The sequence below is a fragment of the Xenopus laevis genome, chromosome 9_10S, assembly GCF_017654675.1.
Source record: "Xenopus laevis strain J_2021 chromosome 9_10S, Xenopus_laevis_v10.1, whole genome shotgun sequence".
Classification (NCBI taxonomy): Eukaryota; Metazoa; Chordata; class Amphibia; order Anura; family Pipidae; genus Xenopus; species Xenopus laevis.
In genome coordinates, this window is record NC_054388.1 from 81,116,154 (window position 1) to 81,137,413 (window position 21,260).

The 21,260-nt window shown below is 36.5% G+C and overlaps 2 protein-coding genes across 3 annotated transcripts in view; both read right to left on the reverse strand.

Annotated features, from left to right (window-relative positions):
• Positions 1–5,139, reverse strand: part of plekhm3.S (pleckstrin homology domain containing M3 S homeolog) — a 77,576-nt gene extending 72,437 nt beyond the window's left edge. The window contains exon 1 of one of the 2 annotated variants that reach the window (XM_018239020.2): positions 4,678–5,139. The gene's annotated coding sequence lies outside the window, so the exon portion shown is untranslated. Of the gene's footprint in view, positions 1–4,298; positions 4,403–4,677 lie in introns of those variants that run through there. The other variant, XM_018239019.2, reaches the window with a different exon arrangement.
• Positions 5,140–19,311: 14,172 nt separating this feature from the next.
• cryga.12.S (crystallin gamma a gene 12 S homeolog) lies at positions 19,312–20,856 on the reverse strand. The gene is given in 3 exon segments (NM_001093020.1): positions 19,312–19,635; positions 20,055–20,297; positions 20,840–20,856. Coding segments are annotated over 3 exon segments (528 nt in total). The 5' UTR covers positions 20,849–20,856; the 3' UTR covers positions 19,312–19,359.
• Between the last annotated feature and the right edge of the window lie 404 nt (positions 20,857–21,260).

Genomic DNA, 21,260 nt, shown 5'->3' on the forward strand with positions numbered 1-21,260 from the left:
ACTCCTTTGACCTAGAAGATGTATTAGAGCTCACCCAATTAAAATCACCACACATCATGTCTCTCTAAATGCAGAATTTGTGCAATTTTGTTTGATTTTGTCTGTACTGAATCAGTTATTTGAGTGAGCTCTAACATATCATATCATTGTTACTGAAATGTACACCTATCTCTTTGATCTTCTGCACTGAACAGCCAGAAAAAGATACAAAGGGGCAAATTCACTAAGATTCGTAGTTGCACCAGGCGTAACTTCGCCACACTTCGCCACACTTCGCCAGGCGTAGTTTCGCCAGCGCTTTCGCAAATTCACTAAAATCTGAAGTTGCGCTCAGGGGTAGCGTAAGGTTGCGAAGTTGCGCTAGCGTTGATTCGCTAAGCGAAGCGAAGTTACGCTAGCGATGGTTAATTTGCATACGGCGCCAAATTCAAATTTCAATGGAGGAATACGTAGAATCACTGCAAATGTCTGGGAAACCTTCAAAACATCAAATAAAATTTTTATTTTGCCCTACACATGTGCCCACTGTATAGGTAAGTTGCCATGAGTCAGGAAATGTAGGGGGGAAGGAGGGGAGCCCCAACATTTTTTTCGATCTTTTTCAGCCTATCACCCATAATATAGAAAACACGCCAGCGTTTTTTGGGACTTAGAAAAATTTTTGACTTTTTTTGAAGCAATCCCTATCTACTCTATTGCGCTTCGCCTGGTCTGAGGTGGCGAAGGAAGTCTAGCGTAAAAGGTAGCGTTCAGTACACTGTGCGCGTTAGTGAATTTGCGTAGTTACGTCCGTATCGAAAATTCGCCAGGCGTAAGGGTGCGAAGTAACACTAGTGAATCTACGCCAGCGTTCGTTAGTGAATTTGCGCAGTAACGAAAATGCCAAACGCTAGCGAAGTAACGCTAGCGTTCGGCGCTTCGGCGCTTAGTGAATTTGCCCCTGAGAGAGGGATAGTGAAGATAATCTTGATTATTTCAGAAACAGTACAGAATTTTTAATTGATTGTATTTAGAAAGTTTCTTATTTCAGTATGCTGAAGCTTATATTAAATTTTCATGATATTTTCCCTTTAAATTCAACAAACAGTATCATCATCTGTTATTTTCATTTTCTCGTTTGTTCCTGTGCCTTTGGCGCTGGCTTTGTTTTTAGATATTGAGATATTGATACAAGTGTAAGCCGGACAAGGAGTGTGAATTTATCTAAACCATGAGACTTTCTCTTTGGATTTTATTATCACATAGGGTTGCCACCTTTTCACTCGGTGCAATCTGGGCAGGGCCGTTACACACCTAGGGACGGAGCAGCGATGTCTAATGCCTATTTAGATGAGCATTATTTTAAAATGAACTTAGTTGTTGAGTCTGCCCCTGGGGGACTTCGCCTTGAAGTTGGATAATAACCCTGCTCCCTTTATATGGCTGTGCTTGAGTACCTGAGAGAGAGTAGGTAATTTTAAGTGATAATATTTGCATTTTTGCCCAGTCTGCTACTAGTCAGATGACATTTTTCTAATGGCCAGTAAAGTCTTTTCTTTTAAATGTCACAGAATGAAAATCTATGTTGTGGCAAAAAGGCTTTGAAAAATAAATAACATTCCATACTCTGTACTTACTGTATATCCTGTTAAATGTCAACCCAAAATATATATTTTTTGTATAATAAAAGAAAACATAATTATAAGTAATATACACTGATTACAAATTGTCAATGGTTTTTAAGTTATTTGTATATGTATCGTTATTGAAAGCAGAGTTTGTTTGTCCCTTTTTATTCTCTGCCCTGATGGCTCAGACTGTTTATACAATGTAAGACAAGGCAGCTGATTAACAAACCTGTCTTTGCTTGGGAACTAAGACTTTTGCAACATTATTTAAAAAGTAACAACCAGGAGTTAAGCAAATGCTGCTTTCAATAACAATTGTTTTTACTAATAACTTTAAAAGCACTGAACATTTTTAACAATTGTATATTGGTAAATTTCTTAGAATTATTTATTAGGCAAATTTTTATGTTGGGGTTGACTTGCCCTTTAAGAGCCAATGTCAGGGATAACTGAAATGCACTGTTCAGATGCCCCCAATTTCTCTAGACCTTACATATGGGAATCCTGAGTTCTGAGCCTTTATTTGGGATAAGGTTCCATATATTATTCCCTGTTCTTTCATCCCCCATTTATAATATCTGTCTGTAGTAACAGCACTATGAACAGTGGAAACCCTCAATAGCGGTATCAAGGACAATTTGTCAGTGGCCATTTCCCAGTAGTCAGGGTGTTGTAAAAAAAAACAGGCTGCAAAGTACAAAACATACCCATACTCTTTGTACCCTGCAACGCACTCTGCTCTTACCCAATGAAAATACTGCTATTTATCCACTCTCCCCCTGCACCGCATCTTACAATTCATATTCCAAACCAACACACTACAGGGTGACCAACACTAAGGGTACTAATATTTTAGAAAAACAAAATGACAGATAAAGTTTCCTGTTGCAAATTCTTGTTTCCCACACAATTCAGCTTGACAGCACCCGCCAGAAAACATTTCTTTGTGCAGATTCATTTTGTATTTGGCAAAAGTTTAGACACAGTTATTGCTGTTCATTGATCCATAAAGGAGCAAAATTGATATGCAAGGTTTTATTTGGAATCCTAAATATATATCAACAAGAGCATTATTATATCGTATTGTACATTGTAATACATGGAGCTGTCTGATGGAGTTGTCATTTCAAAGAAAAGAGCTATCCCTAGTGGTAGGAAATATGCTTGCTTTATTAGTGTAAGATCACTGTTAAGTCTAGCTTACAATACATTTTCCATATATTACTGTGTATCAGACCAATAGAGGTGTGTACTGACCACAATTGTTAAGATTTCGTAGAACATTTAAGGTGTAAAGGAAAGATCCATTATCCAGAAAACCTCAGGTCCTGAGCATACTGGATAACAGATCCCATACCTGTATTAAAAAGTATACCTGTGTATTCAAAATTAAGTATGTCAAAGCATCAGACCTGTGGGTAATTTTGGACTAGTGGGTGGAATGAGAGAGAGGAAGCCTGGGATTGTGAAGAGATATTGACAAGATTCCCATCATTAACACAAAGAGCCAATATCACATAAAAATCAGCTCCCTAGTCTAATAGTTCAACACAGTCAATAAAACTGCACGGCCACTTCAAACAACAAATGTGGATATATCGTCATAATCATATTTTTACAAAGCAATGCAGTTCTACCCATGTACATATATACAGACACTGGTAAGCAAACTGTTTTAGGTGATAGAACCCTGGGCGGTACAAGTTCTCCCACCGAGTCTGTTTTTTTAATTATTATCCTGAATCCTTGTTTTTGTGTTTCAATTTCAGCTCATGGTGCTTCATTTCACCATGATGGAAAAAATACAAAATGTCAGTTACAGTGCTCCCTCTTTATGACACCCTCACTTTCTATCGGGTCAGTTCTCTTGAAAATATGCATTATATCTGTTTGATTATATAAGTCTACCTCTTCATTCTAATGTCATCCATGACCTGGATTTAAAGCAGGAAGTCTATCAGATTTGCACGGAACTAACAAGTCTGCCGAACGATCAATTTCTACATTTGCAGAATGATCTAATAACAAAAAACCATCCTCAGACGGTAAGGTGAATACTGTGTGATAAAACAGCAAATGTAATGACATTCAAATGACACTGTGCAGCCAGCAGCCTGGAAACCAGGACCTAATGCGTCCTGTCATTGTAGATTCGGAAATAGATTCATTAAGGCTCACATTAAGGCTCTTTAATATGATTCTGCACTTTTCTCCTATGGTGAGATCATCGTCTAAAGATTAACTCTTACGTGACTGTGACTGCACAGCATGCTAACAGAACTGAAAGCCATGAATATGCACACCCAGTGTAAGACAACAAAGGCATGTGAAGCGGGGACAATAATCACATGTGATACTGATACACACATACACAACATATACTGTAAAATATACACACCTTAGGTTACAATAATGACTGTATAAGATTATTTATCTTGTAAAATTAGCACAGATCCATTATTGCTTTCAATGGTCCCATGTTTTTGTAGTTAGAATTTCAGAATACGTACATTTATTTTTAAATATTCAACAGTGTTATATGAGCGAATATAAGTTATTTGTAATCAGGCAAGTATGACAACGTTGGCATGCAATAGTTCTATGGCTACTAACAAGGACAAGGTTTTAGGGCCGTTCTGCATTAAAGGGTTCCTTAACCATTAAAGGGGACATCTTACAGCAAATACGCACCCAGCAGGCAGTTTCTAGCACTGAGGACGGCTCCTCTACTGATGCTCATTCTGCATTACTTCCCTATTTACAACCACCCAGCTTTGGTCCTCCCACCTTCACTGTCCTCCGTGCAACAAGCAAGGAAATTGTAGTTCCTAGAAGGCTCGCTAAGCACTGACACTCAGTTTCAAGTGGGCTATTTAGCTATTTGTTTAGAATTGTGTTTAGTTATTTGTTTAGAATTGTGATTGAAGGTAAACTTAGGATGAGTCTTTCATTTGGATATTCAATTATTACACCCAAGGGAATGGGGGGGGGGGGAGTCAGAAAAGCCAAGGCAGTCTAAAGCTAAAAGGTTCCTACAAGATTTGAAACTGGTTTTTCCATCACTACTAACCTGTTCCAGCAGGACCAGAGAAAGGAAGAGGTTGTGCTGCTAAAGAGAAAGATACTGTGGCCTCTGAGCTTCAGGGATCTGCAGAAAACAGCACTGAAGAGCAATTAAAAGGGAAAGGTATGAAAAATCCCCTTCACAGCAACCCCAGACATTATAGCAGACACAATCCTTTCCTGCTTAGCTGAATCAATAGTACATGCAGCAGGTCCCCCTCCTTCAGGCACAACCCATAGCTGTTTGATTTAATCTGCAGAGAGCGCAGCTGTCTCTCCCCTTCCCATGGATGCATCAATCATCCCTATGCCCTCCTTTATTTATGTTCCCTGTGGCGTTATACTTTGTGTCAGTGCCGGAGGTAAATATTGTGTTCCCTCTGGCAACCCCAACTCAAGTGTTAAGGGCAGAAGTGCTATTTCGGGAGATTAGTCGCCCAGAAAACGAAGGATCCAAGTGGAAGGCAGTTCTGGGGGATTAGTTGCCTGAAGAAGAAGCGATTTGTCGATGGGTGACTAATCTCCCAAAATAGCAGTCTCTGCCCTAAAAGAAGACAGCAGAGCACTTCCAGCTTCTCTATCAGCCAGTTGGTAGTAAGGTTGTCATTTTATTCTTGAAAAATATACCAGCTTTCCTATTTTTTTATGTTTCTTCCCTATTAATAACATTGGTATCAAGCAACATTTTTACTGGCCAGGCCAATACCTGCCAGGTGGCAATTAAGTTTCAGGCCAATAAAATACCTGCCAGGTGGCAATTAAGTTTCAGAAACGTTGTATCTTTTTCTGGCATCAGTGCAAGGACTCTGCATATTTCTTTGCTAGTAGTAAAGAAATATGTAGAGTCCCTGCACTGATGCCAGAAAAAGATACATGTTTCTGAAACTTAATTGAAATAAGAGGCTTTTTTGCAGAGAGCCCAGAACAGTGAAACACTGTACTTTGATACATTTGTAGCAATTTAAAATAAGCAAAGAAAAAAATGTAACAATTTAAGATAAGCAAGTCTCTTGGGGAAACTGTAATTTGCAGCTTAAAGGTGAACTCCCCACAAACAAAACTTAAGCAAAACTTAAACATAATTTCAAGCAACTTTGCATTATACATCAATTAAAAAATATGCAGACTTTTCATGATTTTTAATAGTTTGGAACAGTTCCCTAAGTTTAGCACCCTGCCCTCCTGCTAATGTGTCTGACTACTTTACTGAGTTGCCTGACTACTATCAACAGCCATCTTACATGTTACATAAATGCATTACCTGCAGGGACCGCTTAGGCTTCTGATGAAGTGACAAATGAGTCACGAAACGTATTAAGCTTTGCAGTTCCCCTGCCCGCTTCAATTATTGTATTTTAAATGGATTAATAAAGCTACATTTGTTTTATTCAAGTTTGGTTTCGTCGCTGACTGTGGTCCGGTAAAGTGATCCCTTCTGCAATGCATTGATGCTATATAATATAGATCGAAAAAGTCTTGTTCCCAAAGTTTAAGGGCCCAGTGATCTTGCTGTCAGGCCCAATAATCGGTCATTCCACTACTGTTTATTTAGGTAATAGTTCATATAATTCAGTAAATAGATTCATATAATTCAGCAGATTCCAGTACTGTTGTCCATGTTATGGAACTTCAAGGTAACGTCAATGTCTTGTTTTTCAGTAGGGGTTATTATTTTTTATAATATACAAGTTTAAGGGGTTTAATATGTTGTACAACAGTTAGCAATAAGAAAGTGAAAGTTTAACAGAAAAATACTTATTTTATGAATAGAGGGACATGGTCAGCAACATTTAGGATTTTTTACTAAACTTAAATTTTTTCTGGTCAGAGTTTTAAAGGGGAAAAACATAATTTTTTGTAGGAAAAAAGCTTGAATCGTAATTTATTAAACCCTGATGCGGTTAAAAGTAAGAATAGAAAAGTACTCCATCTCCAGCTGAGGTCATGTAGATGTCACATGACAGATGTCCCTTTTACAATTGGAAGATATCTGATGTGAGTTTCGTACAATAATCCAATTAATTTGTGATATTCAGACAGTAATCCTATAAAAATCTGAATTTTGAGCATCAAATTAGAAAAAATTGTACGATTTGTATTTTTTTACAATTTCATCGAGTGTTTTCCTGCACCAGTTTTTTTCAAGTAAATTTATTGATAAATAGGGTAAAAATGTGCAAGGGATGTGGTCAAAGTGGTATGAAGAAAATAGTGAGAAATTTTGGATTTTAGTAATAACCATCTTAATGTGTGTTAGGGTTTGTAACAGGAATGCAGAAGAGAAGAAGAATTGATACCAGAGGAGAAGTTGGTTATGGTGGCAGATGCAGCTTTAAAGACAGAATGAAGAAAAATTAATAACATGGTTTATAATTTCTATGAGATGAAATTTATGTTAACATTTTCATATTTGTGATAATTCAACTGAAATTTCCAGGACAAAACAACATCACAATACTTTTCATATTTCACCAACATAAAATATTCTTCCAACCATGTCCAGCAGATGGAGCTGTTAATTGAACTCCTCACTTCTGCCTTCTTTTTCAGCCATTCCAACATGTTGCCGAAGGTCAAGGTTCTCTGAGCCATGTTCTCCTGTCCTGAGCACAGAACTACACCAATCTCCTCACTCCTAGTAGAAGATTGCCTGTTTTCTCTGGTGACAATCCAGATTTCAGGTCTCTAGTCACCTTGCTTTATATACCCTTGCAGAAGTTTAACACAGCCCTTACATAGTGATTAAACCATTTTATTAGCCCAACTACTCTGCCCTTTTAACCAGCCATCTCATGTTTTTACAGGAGGTAGAAGCACAGAATTTTATTATGTTTAAACGCGTATGGGTGGGAAACTCTGTAAAGTAAAGCATAGCTTTACCCCTCAATATTGTAGTGCAAAAACCTCATGCTCCATGCAATCAAGCACTATTGTCTGTATCGTGTAATGGTGTACGGCTTCTTCCCCTATTACAGTTGAGCTTGCACTAGCAGATGGGACAGCAGTGAAGGGCTTAGCTTCTTGCTTATTAATTTTATTATTATCATCTGTTATTTATATAGCACTGACACATTTTATGCAGCACTTTAAATTATGGCATCAGTCCCTACCCCAATCAAGCTTACATTCACACACAGTAAGGTCAGTTTTATATTGTGGCTTGCATGTGTTCAACAAAAATAAAAAGAGTCAGTTTGGAAAGGGATTTTACCTGACATAATATATATTTATTAAAAATAAACCAGATATTTAGAGACACGCAGTCATCATTGTGTTTTATGACATCTTCCCATTATTTCTGTCTAGCCGGTGCCAGCAGATGGGCCAGTAGCCAAGTGTTTAGCTTCTGGGTGCTTCTTGTCTGTTATATATATAGTGCCAACAATTACATGCAGCTCTTTACAGAGATGATACATCATTCATTTTAAAAGCCCTTGGCTTTCAGAAGAAACTGATTTAGAGCTGAGGGACTGGTGGGACTCATTCTTACTCTGGCAGATATATTGGTTCATTTGATGAATCAAGACTTCCAATGAAATGCTTGTGTTTTTAAGTATTTACATTGCCTTCATGTCTTTTGCATGTTTGCATTGCTTTAATGAATTAGTCCTCACAACACCTGCTAGAAGGCTATTCCTTATAATGTAATGTACTTCCTTACATTACCTATCAGCTTCCCTCCTGTCTACTAATGCAAGTGAGCTACTGGAAAATAATTGCCCTCTGTTAAGTACAGAAACACCCAGTGCAAGTCAGAGCATTTTATTAGTCAATCGATTTCCAGATTGGTGGGCAGGTGACAAAACACTCTGATCACCCCCGTTCATTTCTATGGCAGTCACCTTCACCAGTGGGTTTGCTTGCAGGTCAGCTGAATATTAAATACTGGCTACCCGAGTTTAGAGGAATAACTGCAGTGATTTTATTTTGGCACACTCTTCTGTAAGTTGTACACATTGAGGGCTTGATGTCTTATGCTGATATGCTATATAACTGTCTGAATGTTTTTTTATTATTTTATTAAAATCGTTTGTTGATTGTGCTGCTAAAACTATATTAAGTATTCAAGGTGAAGTCTCACCACTGACCTATAGATTGGGAGAATAACTTCCCCTTTGCTCCTAGTAAAACCTCTTCCTATCTGCAATTTTCTAAGTTGATTTCCCTAGGCCTTTGCTGCATTTTCATACTGTTGATTCATCTGCCATTACAGTTTCTAGTTCTTTGCGGTTGTTGTTGAAAGTAAATGACTATGGCTTCCCATTCCTCCAGTTTGGAGGAATTTGCTCTTGTTCTAGTAGATATTACATTCTTTCATGATTCAGATCATAAAGCATGTTTTGAAGTTTGTTTGGATGGTGTTTCATTGCTTAAGATAACAGTGAATGCATTTACAAAGAAAGTTTTTTGTAACATTGATGTTTTATATTTATCCATACTATGATAAACAGATTTTTTTCAATCAATTTCTGTTCTTTCTGCAATCCTGTTTATTTTATGTCCATTTTATGTGTGCAAAAGTACAAACGCATTTACAGAACCAGAAAATAACACCTGTAACTGTAGGTGCTTCTTTGTTACATTTCTTATTCTCTAGGCTTTCAGTGTACATTTTTCACTGATTACTAAATTAGTGTTGCATTTAATGAGTTCTCCACTTTTATACTGTGCTCTTGTCTCCTTTGTCTGCCATTTCTGCATATCAGCATCACAAAGCTTTGGAGAAACTACAAGCTCCTTTTACTCAGAACATTTGCTTTCATCTACTACTGTATCTCCATGGAAATTGCATGCTCCACTTTTATTTTCATTCTGTTCTCCCCAGTCTCATTCATTGGAATATATTGATTCATGATTACCCTTTAATATTTTTTGTTATTATTCTATCTTAATTTTTTTGGTTTTTACTTTACTAAAGCAAAATTTGAACTTGCAGTTCATGGCTTGAAAAATATTTATTGTGGGATGTAGCCACTGATGCTGCAGGATAACAATATGGAATTGTGTCCGAATAGAGACCAGTGGCAAGATGTGGCCATTCATTGTATTTTTATAGCTTCTGTCAAGGCTTCCATAGGCTTCTTCATCAAACCATCACATTGGACATCAGTAGTAGGTTGCCAGCATACCTTTATTTTGTGACAATGATGTCTGGTTCTTGAACGCCTGTTTATATAATAAATAATATTTTTACACAAAAAAAAACAAAGTTTCCTGAAGTATGTGTTTGTACAGAAGATTACTATAAGAGAAATATTTTCTTAAATTTTTCACTTTTACACAACACAGTGGCATCTCCTTTGCATAGAGAACCGATGGGTACACCTCAAATCATTCTTATCTCACCCAATTGACTTAATGCTCTATTTCTGAATGGACAGAAAGCAGAGTAAATCTTTTCCAATATCTGGTTCATATTTATCAAAATCCAAAAATGTCTGCAAATTTTCGGTAAAATTGTCTGACTAAATCCGCAGATTTTTTTCCCTTATTTATCAATCCATTTCTTTAACATTTTTTATGCAGGAAGACACTTGATAAAATTGTGAAAAAATTCTTTGCCAGAAATTTTTTGCCAGAAAACCACAAAATCTTCGGATTATTGAGAGAAACCGAGTGCAGATAAGTATTTCTATTCGGGACTTCTCCCATTGACTTCTACATTAACTCGGCAGGTCTGAGTTGGAGTACTTTTTTATTCAGACTTTAAACACCCTTGGGGTTTAATACGTTTTGAAAAATCTTAGTTTTTTTCCCACTTAAAAAGTTTTCGGATTTTATAAAAATTGAATTTTTTGAGTTTTTTTGCATTCTGGTGTTAATAAATAACTCCCCCATGATACATGGCATGATATACTACATAGATTTTGTTGCCTCTGACCAGGAGTATCCTTATACCTATACATAATAATCCGCTTTTTCTCCCCACTTTTGCAACTCCAACGTTTAGCTGGTGGAAAGAAAACTGCATTGATAGGGTACAGGACCTACTTCTATCTACTAGAATCAAATCTATGCAATATATGCAATTTACTCAAAGCTTTCTTGAAAAGGAACTCTCTCCCTCCTGTAATATCAAATTGTGTCACTAAGTTCTGATGATCCCTTGAAATATATGGCATATAGGGAAACAGATATAGGGCAAGAGATTTCTCAGCGTGAATGGAATTTAATTTGGCAAACTATGTCCAAAATCTCTCCAAATACAGCTATTAAAGGAAAGCTATACCCCCCTCCAAACAATGTAGGTCTCTACAAAAATATATTGCATAAAACAGCTCATGTAAAACCCTGTTTAATCTAAATAAACCATTTTCATAATAATATACTGCATGGTCAGGGAAATGGTACAAAGGAAAAGCTCTCCCCAGCAGATGACAAAGTTCCAAATACCTTTCCATTGGGAACTGTGAGAATCACTGTCGTTAAAACATATTAATGACATAAAATTGCTTTCTTCTACAATTTTGCATAATTACTCAAATTTTATGTTTTACCTGTTGCAATTCCTTCAGTAGCTAATGGCAAGGTATTTTTGGGAGCTCTGTCACCTTCTGGTGAGAGCAGTTTGTTAGATTGCTATCTCACCAGTTGCTGTACCATGACAGCCTTTTACAACTGATAAACCAATGATCGGGGAACTTTTGGGAATGGAAGTGTCAAGGTCTAAAACTTTTTTAATATGCAATCCTTGACAGCACAGAGAAGTTCAATGATGAGTATGTCTGTATTTTATTCCTCAGATTATTTCATGCATACAATGAATAGTAGTTTGCATTTAGCTGTGGACATGTATGTTTGGTCAGTATGTAAAGGAATGGATAGACTACACATGCATTACCCCTAATTCCCTCTGACCATTGTGTTATGCAGTTGCTCTGCAGTCCTTATAATCTGCCACTTTGTATCTACAACCTTGCTCTGAGCTGAGGTGGGATTGGTCAAATATTTATTCATAAAGGAGCTATAAAACTCATGGAATCTTATTTAATAAAGGTTGGATTTTAGGTTTTTTAAACCACGACTATAATCACAAACTCTAAAATGACGATTGTCATTGAATTGATTAAAAAATCCAAATATATATACCCAATACTTTTTAATACATTTTTATGCCAAACTCTGTAAGTGATGTGATTTGTGTTAAATGCCATTATATACATCTTATAAATGCTCCATAACAGAATATGGATTGCACATAGGACTCTGATACTATTACATAGTAACATGGTAAGTTAAGTTGAAAAAAAACACACGTTCATAAAGTTCAACTTTTTAAACCTATATATAACCTGCCTAACTGCTAGTATATCCAGAGGAAGGCAGAAAAAAACATTTAAAGTCTTTCCAATTTACCTCAGAGGGGGGAAAAATGTCTTCCTGACTCCAAGATGGCAATAGGACCAGTCCCTGGATCAACTTGGACTATGAGTATCTTCCATAACCCTGTATCCCCTCATTTGCTAAAAAGCCATCCAACCCCTTCTTAAAGCTATCTAATGTATCAGCCTGTACAACTGATTCAGGGAGAGAATTCCACATCTTCACAGCTCTCACTGTAAAAAACCCCTTCCGAATATTTAGATGGAACCTCTTTTCTTCTAATCGGAATGGGTGACCTTGTGTCAGCTGCAAAGACCTACTGGTAAATAAAGCATTAGAGAGATTATTATATGATACCCTTATATATTTATACATAGTTATCACATCACCCCTTAAGCGCCTCTTCTCCAGCGTGAACATCCCCAATTTGGCCAGTCTTTCCTCATAGCTAAGATTTTCAATACCTTTTACCAGCTTAGTTGGCCTTCTCTGTACCCTCTCTAATACAATAATGTCCTGTTTGAGGGTGAGAGTGGATGTCCATAATGGAACTACAATATGAGCAACTCTGCAATAAATACGACTAAACAAGCTTCCTTATAGTTATATAGTTATACTGACCATTGGACCTAAGTGAAGAGTTTTTAGGAGCATTTGAATTCTGAAATTAGAAATTCATTTAAAATTAGTAGCACATTGTAAGTAGTGAGAAGGGGACCCTCCTTGTATCCTCCTGTTCATTTTTTATGGGAAAGGGAAATACTTATTTGAGGATTTTTAAATAAAACATGATGGGGCACATTTACTTAGCTCGAGTGAAGGATTAGAATGAAAAATACTTCGAATTTCAAAGTATTTTTTTGGCTACTTCGACCAACGAATTGGCTACTTCGACTACGACTTAGACTTCGAATCGAACGATTCGAATTAAAAATCGTTCGACTATTCGATAGTCGAAGAACTGTCTCTTTAAAAAACAACTTCGACCACCTACTTCGCCACCTAAAACTTACCAAGCACCAATGTTAGCCTATGGGGAAGGTCCCCATAAGCTTTCCTTGCTTTTTTTGATCGAAGGAAAATCGTTGGATCGATGGATTAAAATCCAATCGTTTGATCGAACGAAATGCGGTAAATCCTTCGACTTTGATATTCGAAGTCGAAGGATTTTACTAGTGATGGGCGAATTTGCGCTGCTTCGCTGGAAAATGGCCAAAAATTTGCGAAACTGCGCTGGCCCGTTTTTCCGACGCCCGTTTTTTGACGCCGACACCCATTTTCAACGTCGGCGTCCTTTTTTTGGATGCCGGCGACAGCGAATCGTGCAAGTTTGCCGCGAATTCACCCATCACTAGATTTTACTTTATTTTTCGAATATCGAGGGTTAATTAACCCTCGATATTCGACCAATAGTAAATGTGCCCCAATATGTGGTTTTACCTATACAATTGTTTCACGTAGGGTTTTTTTTATCAAACTCCGAATACAAAAATCACAAAAAAATGCAGATTTGTTTGACCAAAAAAAACCTCTTTTGTCCAGAATTTATTATATGCCCCGAAGCTGAAAAAGTCTGAATTCGAAAATCCGCCATGTCCAAGCTGTCGGGGTCCTGTAGAAGTCAATGGCAAAGGTCACATTTCAATATCATGGTCCACGCTGAGTTTAGGGCAAAAATCTGAATTTTTTTAATTTTGACTTTTTGGCGGGAAATTGGATTTTTGGCAGGAAAATCCATTTCTTTTCGGATTTTTTGCCCGAACCGATTTTAGTGAGCTTTTTCTATGATAAATAAGGTCCAATTGGCAATTCTGAGTTCTGACCTTTTTAATAGCAATAATGAGATAAATTCGGACTTTGATAAATAACCCCCGTAATGTTTGATAGTGGCCCTATAGGTTATATCATTTGGTTTATTTTGGATTTGGAAACCAAAGTTCCCTGGTAGTCATGGTATTGTTCTCACTTGTTCTCAAGTGTGTTTAAATGTCAGACACCTCATGACTTGCATTGGTGTTTTGTTCCTGATCATACAATCCCAATACTACCCTCCAGGCTGTAATTGTGGCCTCTTTAGAGGGTTTACATAACTTTCCCTACAGTACTCTGTACTGTTTATTGTTATTGTGACCCAAAAAATTCTACTTTGTTTTTAGATTATTTTGTTCCTTTGTAATTTTCCCTTCCTTTCCATTTTCTTTTCTTTTTGTTGGTTTAATGAAGAACAATACTACATTGCTTACACAAAATACATTTAAAACAGGAATGATCCTGTTTCTTAAAGGGATACCGTCATCGGAAAACATGTTTTTTTCAAAACACTTCAGTTAATAGTGCTACTCCAGCAGAATTCTGCACTGAAATCCATTTCTCAAAAAGGCCAAACAGATTTTTTTATATTCAATTTTGAAATCTGATATGGGGCTAGACATTTTGTCAATTTCCCAGCTGCCCCCAGTCATGTGACTTGTGCCTGCACTTTAGGAGAGAAATGCTTTCTGGCAGGCTGCTGTTTCTCCTTCTCAATGTAACTGAATGTGTCTCAGTGGGACATGGCTTTTTACTATTGAGTGCTGTTCTTAGATCTACCAGGCAGCTGTTATCTTGTGTTAGGGAGATGCTATGTGGTTACCATTCCATTGTTCTTTTGTTTGGCTGCTGGGGGAAAAAGGGAGGGGGTGATATCACTCCAACTTGCAGTACAGCAGTAAAGAGTGATTAAAGTTTATCAGAGCACAAGTTACATGACTTGGGGCAGTTGGGAAATTGACAAAATGTCTAGCCCCATGTCAGATTTCAAAATTGAATATAAAAAAAATCAGTTTGCTCTTTTGAGAAATGGATTTAAGTGCAGAATTCTGCTGGAGCAGCACTATTAACTGATTTTGAAAATATTTTTTTTTCCCATGACAGTATCCCTTTAAGATTCTGACTTCAGGGCATGAAATAATCAGTGAAATAATTTCCTTTTTCTGTTGATCAGTATGTGCCATACAAAGGAGTACAAATGAAGGTCGTCAACAAATGTAATGGCACATGCGTTTCTGTCTCATAATGATGAGAGACCTAATTTCCCACTCAGTTTCATCAATTTTTTTATTCCAGTATTACAATATATATTATGCATTTTTAACACTGCATTTCACTTTTACAATAAGCAGGACCTACAATCTAGTCTTTTAGCTCCCTCTTGTGTTAAAAGTATGTGTGAGTCAAGCGAATATTATATTTTCCCTATATGCAAATAATTTACCAGAATCTTTAATTTAAGCAGATTCAATTTTCCAACAAGTATGCATTTAACTAACTACAGGTATGGGATCTGTTATCCAGAAACAACCAGAAAACTCAGAATTACAGAAAGACTGTCTCCCATATACTCCATTATAATAAAATAATTAAATTTTTTTTAATTATTTCCTTTTTCTCTGTAATAATAAAACAGTAGCTTGTACTTGATCCAAGCTAAGATATAATTAATCTTTATTGGAAGCAAAAACATATTATTGGATTTATTTAATGTTTACATGATTTTCTAGTAGACTCAAGATCCAAATTAGGAGAAGATACCTTATCCAGAAATCCCCAGGTCCGAGCATTCTGGATAACAGGTCTCATACATGTATTGCATTGGTGGCTTTTACTAATTTTTCAGGTTAAATATTGACTTGATTCTGTATGTAATAACACTATGGGGCCGATTCACTAACTTCGAGTGAAGGATTCGAAGTAAAAAAACTTTGAATTTCGAAGTATTTTTTTGGGCTACTTCGACCTTCGACTACGACTTCGAATCGAAGGATTCGAAGTAAAAATCGTTCGACTATTCGACCATTCGATAGTCGAAGTACTGTCTCTTTAAAAAAAACTTCGACCCCCTACTTCGGCAGATAAAAGCTACCGAAGTCAATGTTAGCCTATGGGGAAGGTCCCCATAGGCTTGCCTAAGTTTTTTTGATCGAAGGATATTCCTTCGATCGTTGGATTTAAATCCTTCGAATCGTTCCATTCGAAGGATTTAATCATTCGATCGAAGGAATAATTTCTCAAATAACCTCCTAAGTACATTTGAATTTATTAAAGTAAAAAAGAGTTCACATGAATTCAAAATTCGACCTTTGATAAATGGGCCTCTTAATGTAAATTGCATTAAAAAGTTTTTTTTTTGTTTTTTGTTTTGTTCAGGTTTTGGGGCTGTCCAGTTCAAAAAGGGTCCAGTTCCGATTTCAGTGTTCAGTGGCACCTAGACAAAAACTGACAAAATGTCAGCTCCAGATGTCATAGCCAATCCCAATACAATAACTCTGCTCATGAACATCACTGGCTGCCATCTGACATCACATTCTCACCCATAATATCAGCAACCTGCCTACTGACATCATTGTCCTGCCCTGCCTTTTTCGACATAGTTTACATTTCAAAAATGACACAACATATTGCTTTTTCAGTGATTTTTTAAAAAAATAAAAATTTCAAAATTTGAAATAATGGCAATTGGATTTTTTTCAATGCAAGTTAGTCCGTAACAGTAATTAGATAATTTTTTACAGAAAGCACAAGAAAAAGCTATTGCAAATTATAAAATCATTTTCATTTTCGAGATCTTGTTGTTAGAGATGCCAAAATGTGTATAAAATACATACAATTTTAGAGAAAGGAAAACCTATAGCTATTTATCTTTTTTTATTTCAGTAAATGCTCTTCATTTAGATTTTTTTTCTTAATTATAATTTGGGACAGTAAAATATAGAAATAAGTTGTGGCATTCAGTTTTGCAGATTTAATCTCCCTTTTATTATTGTGTGCTGATTTAGCTGTTCTTTTATTGAACTTGATTAATCCAACAGAATGAAAAGTCTGCTCAGCGCATTCCATGGAGGCATGATGGCAGTGTAGTTATAAGAAGTAAAAAGTGATACAGGAGGGGACAAATAAGACGAGGAGTAAGCCTTGGAAAATATGAAAAGAATTGAGAATAATGGAGTTACAGTTGTAGAAATGTATTCAAGTCCTTAGAGAAATTTCATTCCTAATATGGATCTTTATGATAGCTGCCAGCAGTTTCATATTAATATAAATTTTTATTATGACATAAATTGATCTGTTCTAAGCAAATATTCTATTTACAGCACTGTGGAATATTTTCCATTATGGCTTTATAAATAGTGTGAACAACAATAATAAGATTTTGCCTGCTTGGTTTAAACTTGCTGATTTCTATAAACACAGGACATAGTTTAATATTCATTTTGGTTTAAAAGACAATAGTCTATAACTGCAGCTCAACCCCTCTAAATGAACCCCCAGTACAAATATACACACACACATAGTTTATAGTTTTGCTGCACCAAGTTCTTACACACACTTCCTACTTGCGTGTCTTTAAATTCTTGGTTCATATGTGTATAATAGACAATGCAGTTACTTTTTTCACTATTACTATTTTTTTTTATTCATAGATTGCTTAGGTCAAGTAACACATTGCTACTACACAGTCGGTAGCATTTTCTGGTGATCTATTTGGTTGGCATGTGTTGCAAGACCTGATACAAACTATGCAATGTTTATTACATTACCCCTTTAGTGGTTTGTTTCCCTGCATTGCATGACAATATTTTGGTTTGGCCCCCATGACTCGTGATATAGACACACACCCCTTCTCCTTTTGTTTGTAAACTCTCATAATCCAGAGGAGGGCAGACAACTTTAGCATCCATGTGGTTAAATATTTGTTAAGTTAGAAAAACATTTCCTTAGGATAAAACACTAATCAGATTGATGCAACATTTTGTATAATTACTGGTATAACTGAATAATACAAGGAATTGATATATTTTCTGTATCATTCTGGATAATTATTAATACAGGATCCCATACCTGTATATGTAATAATAATGTCACGACCGGCACCCAATACCAGAACAAGTGCCAAGCACCCTGGTCTCGGCTCGGCTTCACCAGTAGTGTGACCACCGTTGGGCTTCGGGAGGAGCCCTCAGCTTACTTGGGTGCCACCTGGACTTAACGAGAGGTGCAAGGCGAGATGTTCTGGCTGGCAAAGGGGCACAGCTGTTAGCAGAGTCTTTTGGGCCGAAGGTCACGGTACAAATGGAGCAGGCAAGAGAATGGTCAGACAGGCTGGGTAGAGGCAGGCAGATATCAAGAATCGTCAGGCAGGCAAGGGTCAAAACCGGGTAATTAAACAGATGGGATCAGGCAGAAAGAGCAGTCGAGATGCAGGCAAATGTCAGAGTTTGGATATCAGAATAGTCAGGAACAGGCAGGGATCAAACCGGAAATCACAGATAAAGGAACAAACAGCACAAGGCTTCAGGAACCACTAGAATAAATATTCTATCACGGGCACCCTCTGGAAGCCCATACAGTCTATGTATACGTTTAAATTTGGCGCCATTGCGCGCTGGCGTGATCACGCCAGCGCACCTGCGCCTTTAAGAGACACAGAGGCGCGCGCCCATAGTGGGGCAAGATGGCGCCGGCGCTGGAGCATGTGGCGGGTGTCCCCGCTGATGGCGCGGCAGGCGACCCCGCTGCACTGGTACTTCTATTACAAATACTAATTAAATAATCAATCAAATATGCATTTTTTAAAACATTGCAGTGAAATGAAACCTTTCTAATTGAATAGCAAATTAACCAAATAATCCTGTGATATATATGCACACTATAAAAATAATATTCTGTATAATTATTACTGCCACTGACGCTAGCAAATAGTTGGGACATGCTTGTCAACTATATACCTCTGGCTGATGACACATGGGCTCATGAAAATAAAATGAAAGTGTGAATGGGTATTGGGTAAAACCGGTTTTCTCTTGTAACAACTTTGGTGCAATCGTATTACAATATCTTCAGGGAGGCTCAGTGGAGGTCGCACCTAGATTAGATAATTATAGATTTCAGATATGTGTTGTTGCAGGTTGCAGTATATATATATATATATATATATATATATATATATATATATATATATATATATATATATATATATATATATATATATTATACCAGAAAGTCTTTGTTATGGAAGTATGCAGGGTAGCCAAATGTATTGATTTTTGTTGCACTTTAACTGGGGAACTAGGATAAGTCATAACTTGAAAGAAGCAAAATACAACACCCTTATGAATAGCTCAGTTCTTATATCTATTATTATAGTATTATTAAAACTTTTGGGGTCACATCATTCCTTTTACCAGGAATGCACAGAAAAGGAATTGAAGTGTATAGGATGAGGGCCTCATATTCTGGTTCAGTTTTATCTATCTATATAATAAAGAAACATTAGAGACAGTTTTTGTAAGCATATATGTTTGCTTATTTATTGTGACAGTGCAGCAATTTAATAACTGTCTACAACACGTCTCATAGATCCTACTTTGCTGTTCAGGCTACCCCACTCTGAAAATCTCTTATATTCCCCTTGTTTCAAGAAATATTGCCTTCCTTTGTAGTTTGGGAGCTCATAGAAGATCCAGGACCCTTCCAGGACATTGCAAGACTGAATATCATGATGATGACACTTCTCAAAAACTGATGGGCAGTCTTCAGTCAGTTCCAACATATCACCTCGAAAATCCTCCCTCTCATACATCCGTATCTTATGTGACCCTTTGTACTGTAATGCAGAAGAAAATAATTCTGTTATTACCTTTTTTTGTTATAGTCACTGCAACAATATGCAGGAGTGTCCATGTTTTAAATATTATAAACGAAACAAAGTAGGTTCTTTAGAGCATACAATATACAGAAGTTCTGGGAAATAGCCTCATTCCCATAGCTGAAATGAGTTGACAAATGTATCAAACCTAGAAAATCCTGAATCAAAATTCTAACTCCCTGTGTTTGGTGACAACAATTTGTCACATTGAACATTGGCCCACCTCTGCTGTAGAGAATTTGCCACCTTTCATTAATATGTAAACATATGCAGAAAAAAGGATACTATAAATGTGATCTATGGCCCTTTAATTTAAAATATTATTTAATATTATTATTTTTTATCATTGACTTGATACTAATGCATCCCTAACTTACTGAGGTGATTAGGCGGCAGGACTTGATGGAATCATTAAAACCCAGCCACTGCTGGAAATCAGGATATTCTCCTCTTCTTAGGAAATACTGGTGTCCAGCATAGTTTGGTCGTTCATAGAGCATCCAGTTTCCATTTTCAACCCTGATGGAGTTGCAGCGGTTGAAGAACGAGTGCAGATCAGAGCAGTCAGAGCTGCTTTCATGGGAACGGCCCTGGAAGTTCTTGTCCTCGAAAAAGACGATCTGGCATATAAAGCAGAGTAAGATTAGCTAGCAATTCTTAATTATTTTACAGTTTTTAAAATCTCTAGTCAATTTTCATCTTTGATTGGCTGCAGTGTTTCAACAGATGCCTATAGCTTACATATAGCTAATCAATAGCTAACATATCTTTACAGCCATTTGTACACAATCTCACAATACAATGTGACATATTGAAAGGTATAGCCTTAAAATAACAATAGCACCACACAAAATAAAGGTATTTCAACAAATTAAAACAACAAATTGCTAATCATCAAATCAGTCATTTCAGAGCTATCATTTATTTATCATGCCTAGTATTCAGTTTTTGAAGGCTGCATTCATTTGGTAAATAAAGATGGATTATACTAGAGCTTATTGGGGTTTTGCCATTTAACATTCTGGCAAAACAAAATGCCATTTTTAGTAATATATAATGTTAAAATTGCACATGTAAGGTCAAATCAATTTGATCAATTACTAACGTTAATTCCTTTAAGTGCTAAAACCTTTGTAGGAAAATATTTCATTCTTATTCTTACCTTTCCCATTGTGCCTGGCTTGGTAGAGATCATTGAGCTCTGACAGTAGTTGTTCTGTCCTTTATATATATGTCCTGGTCTGTGTCTGTTATTGTGAAACAAAAGAAGCATTTTTTTATCGACAGCAATTAATCCTGTAATGTGGCTCAATTTTTTGTGGTTGGTAATGAAAATGCTTTGTGTTTTATCGCAGGCTTTTGTAAGCTTGGGGATTTTCATTTATTGCTGTTACCAATGAAATGTCAGTGCACTAACTGTCAGCATTATCATTATGTTGTTAAAAACAACATTTCTCTGTAAATGTAATACAGAACCTCATTAGTTAGAAATAATATTAATCTTGAAATGCTTATTTGGTGCCACCCAAAAGGTCTTTACAATTAATACAATGAAAGTGAGTACATTTCAAATGGTATTAAAT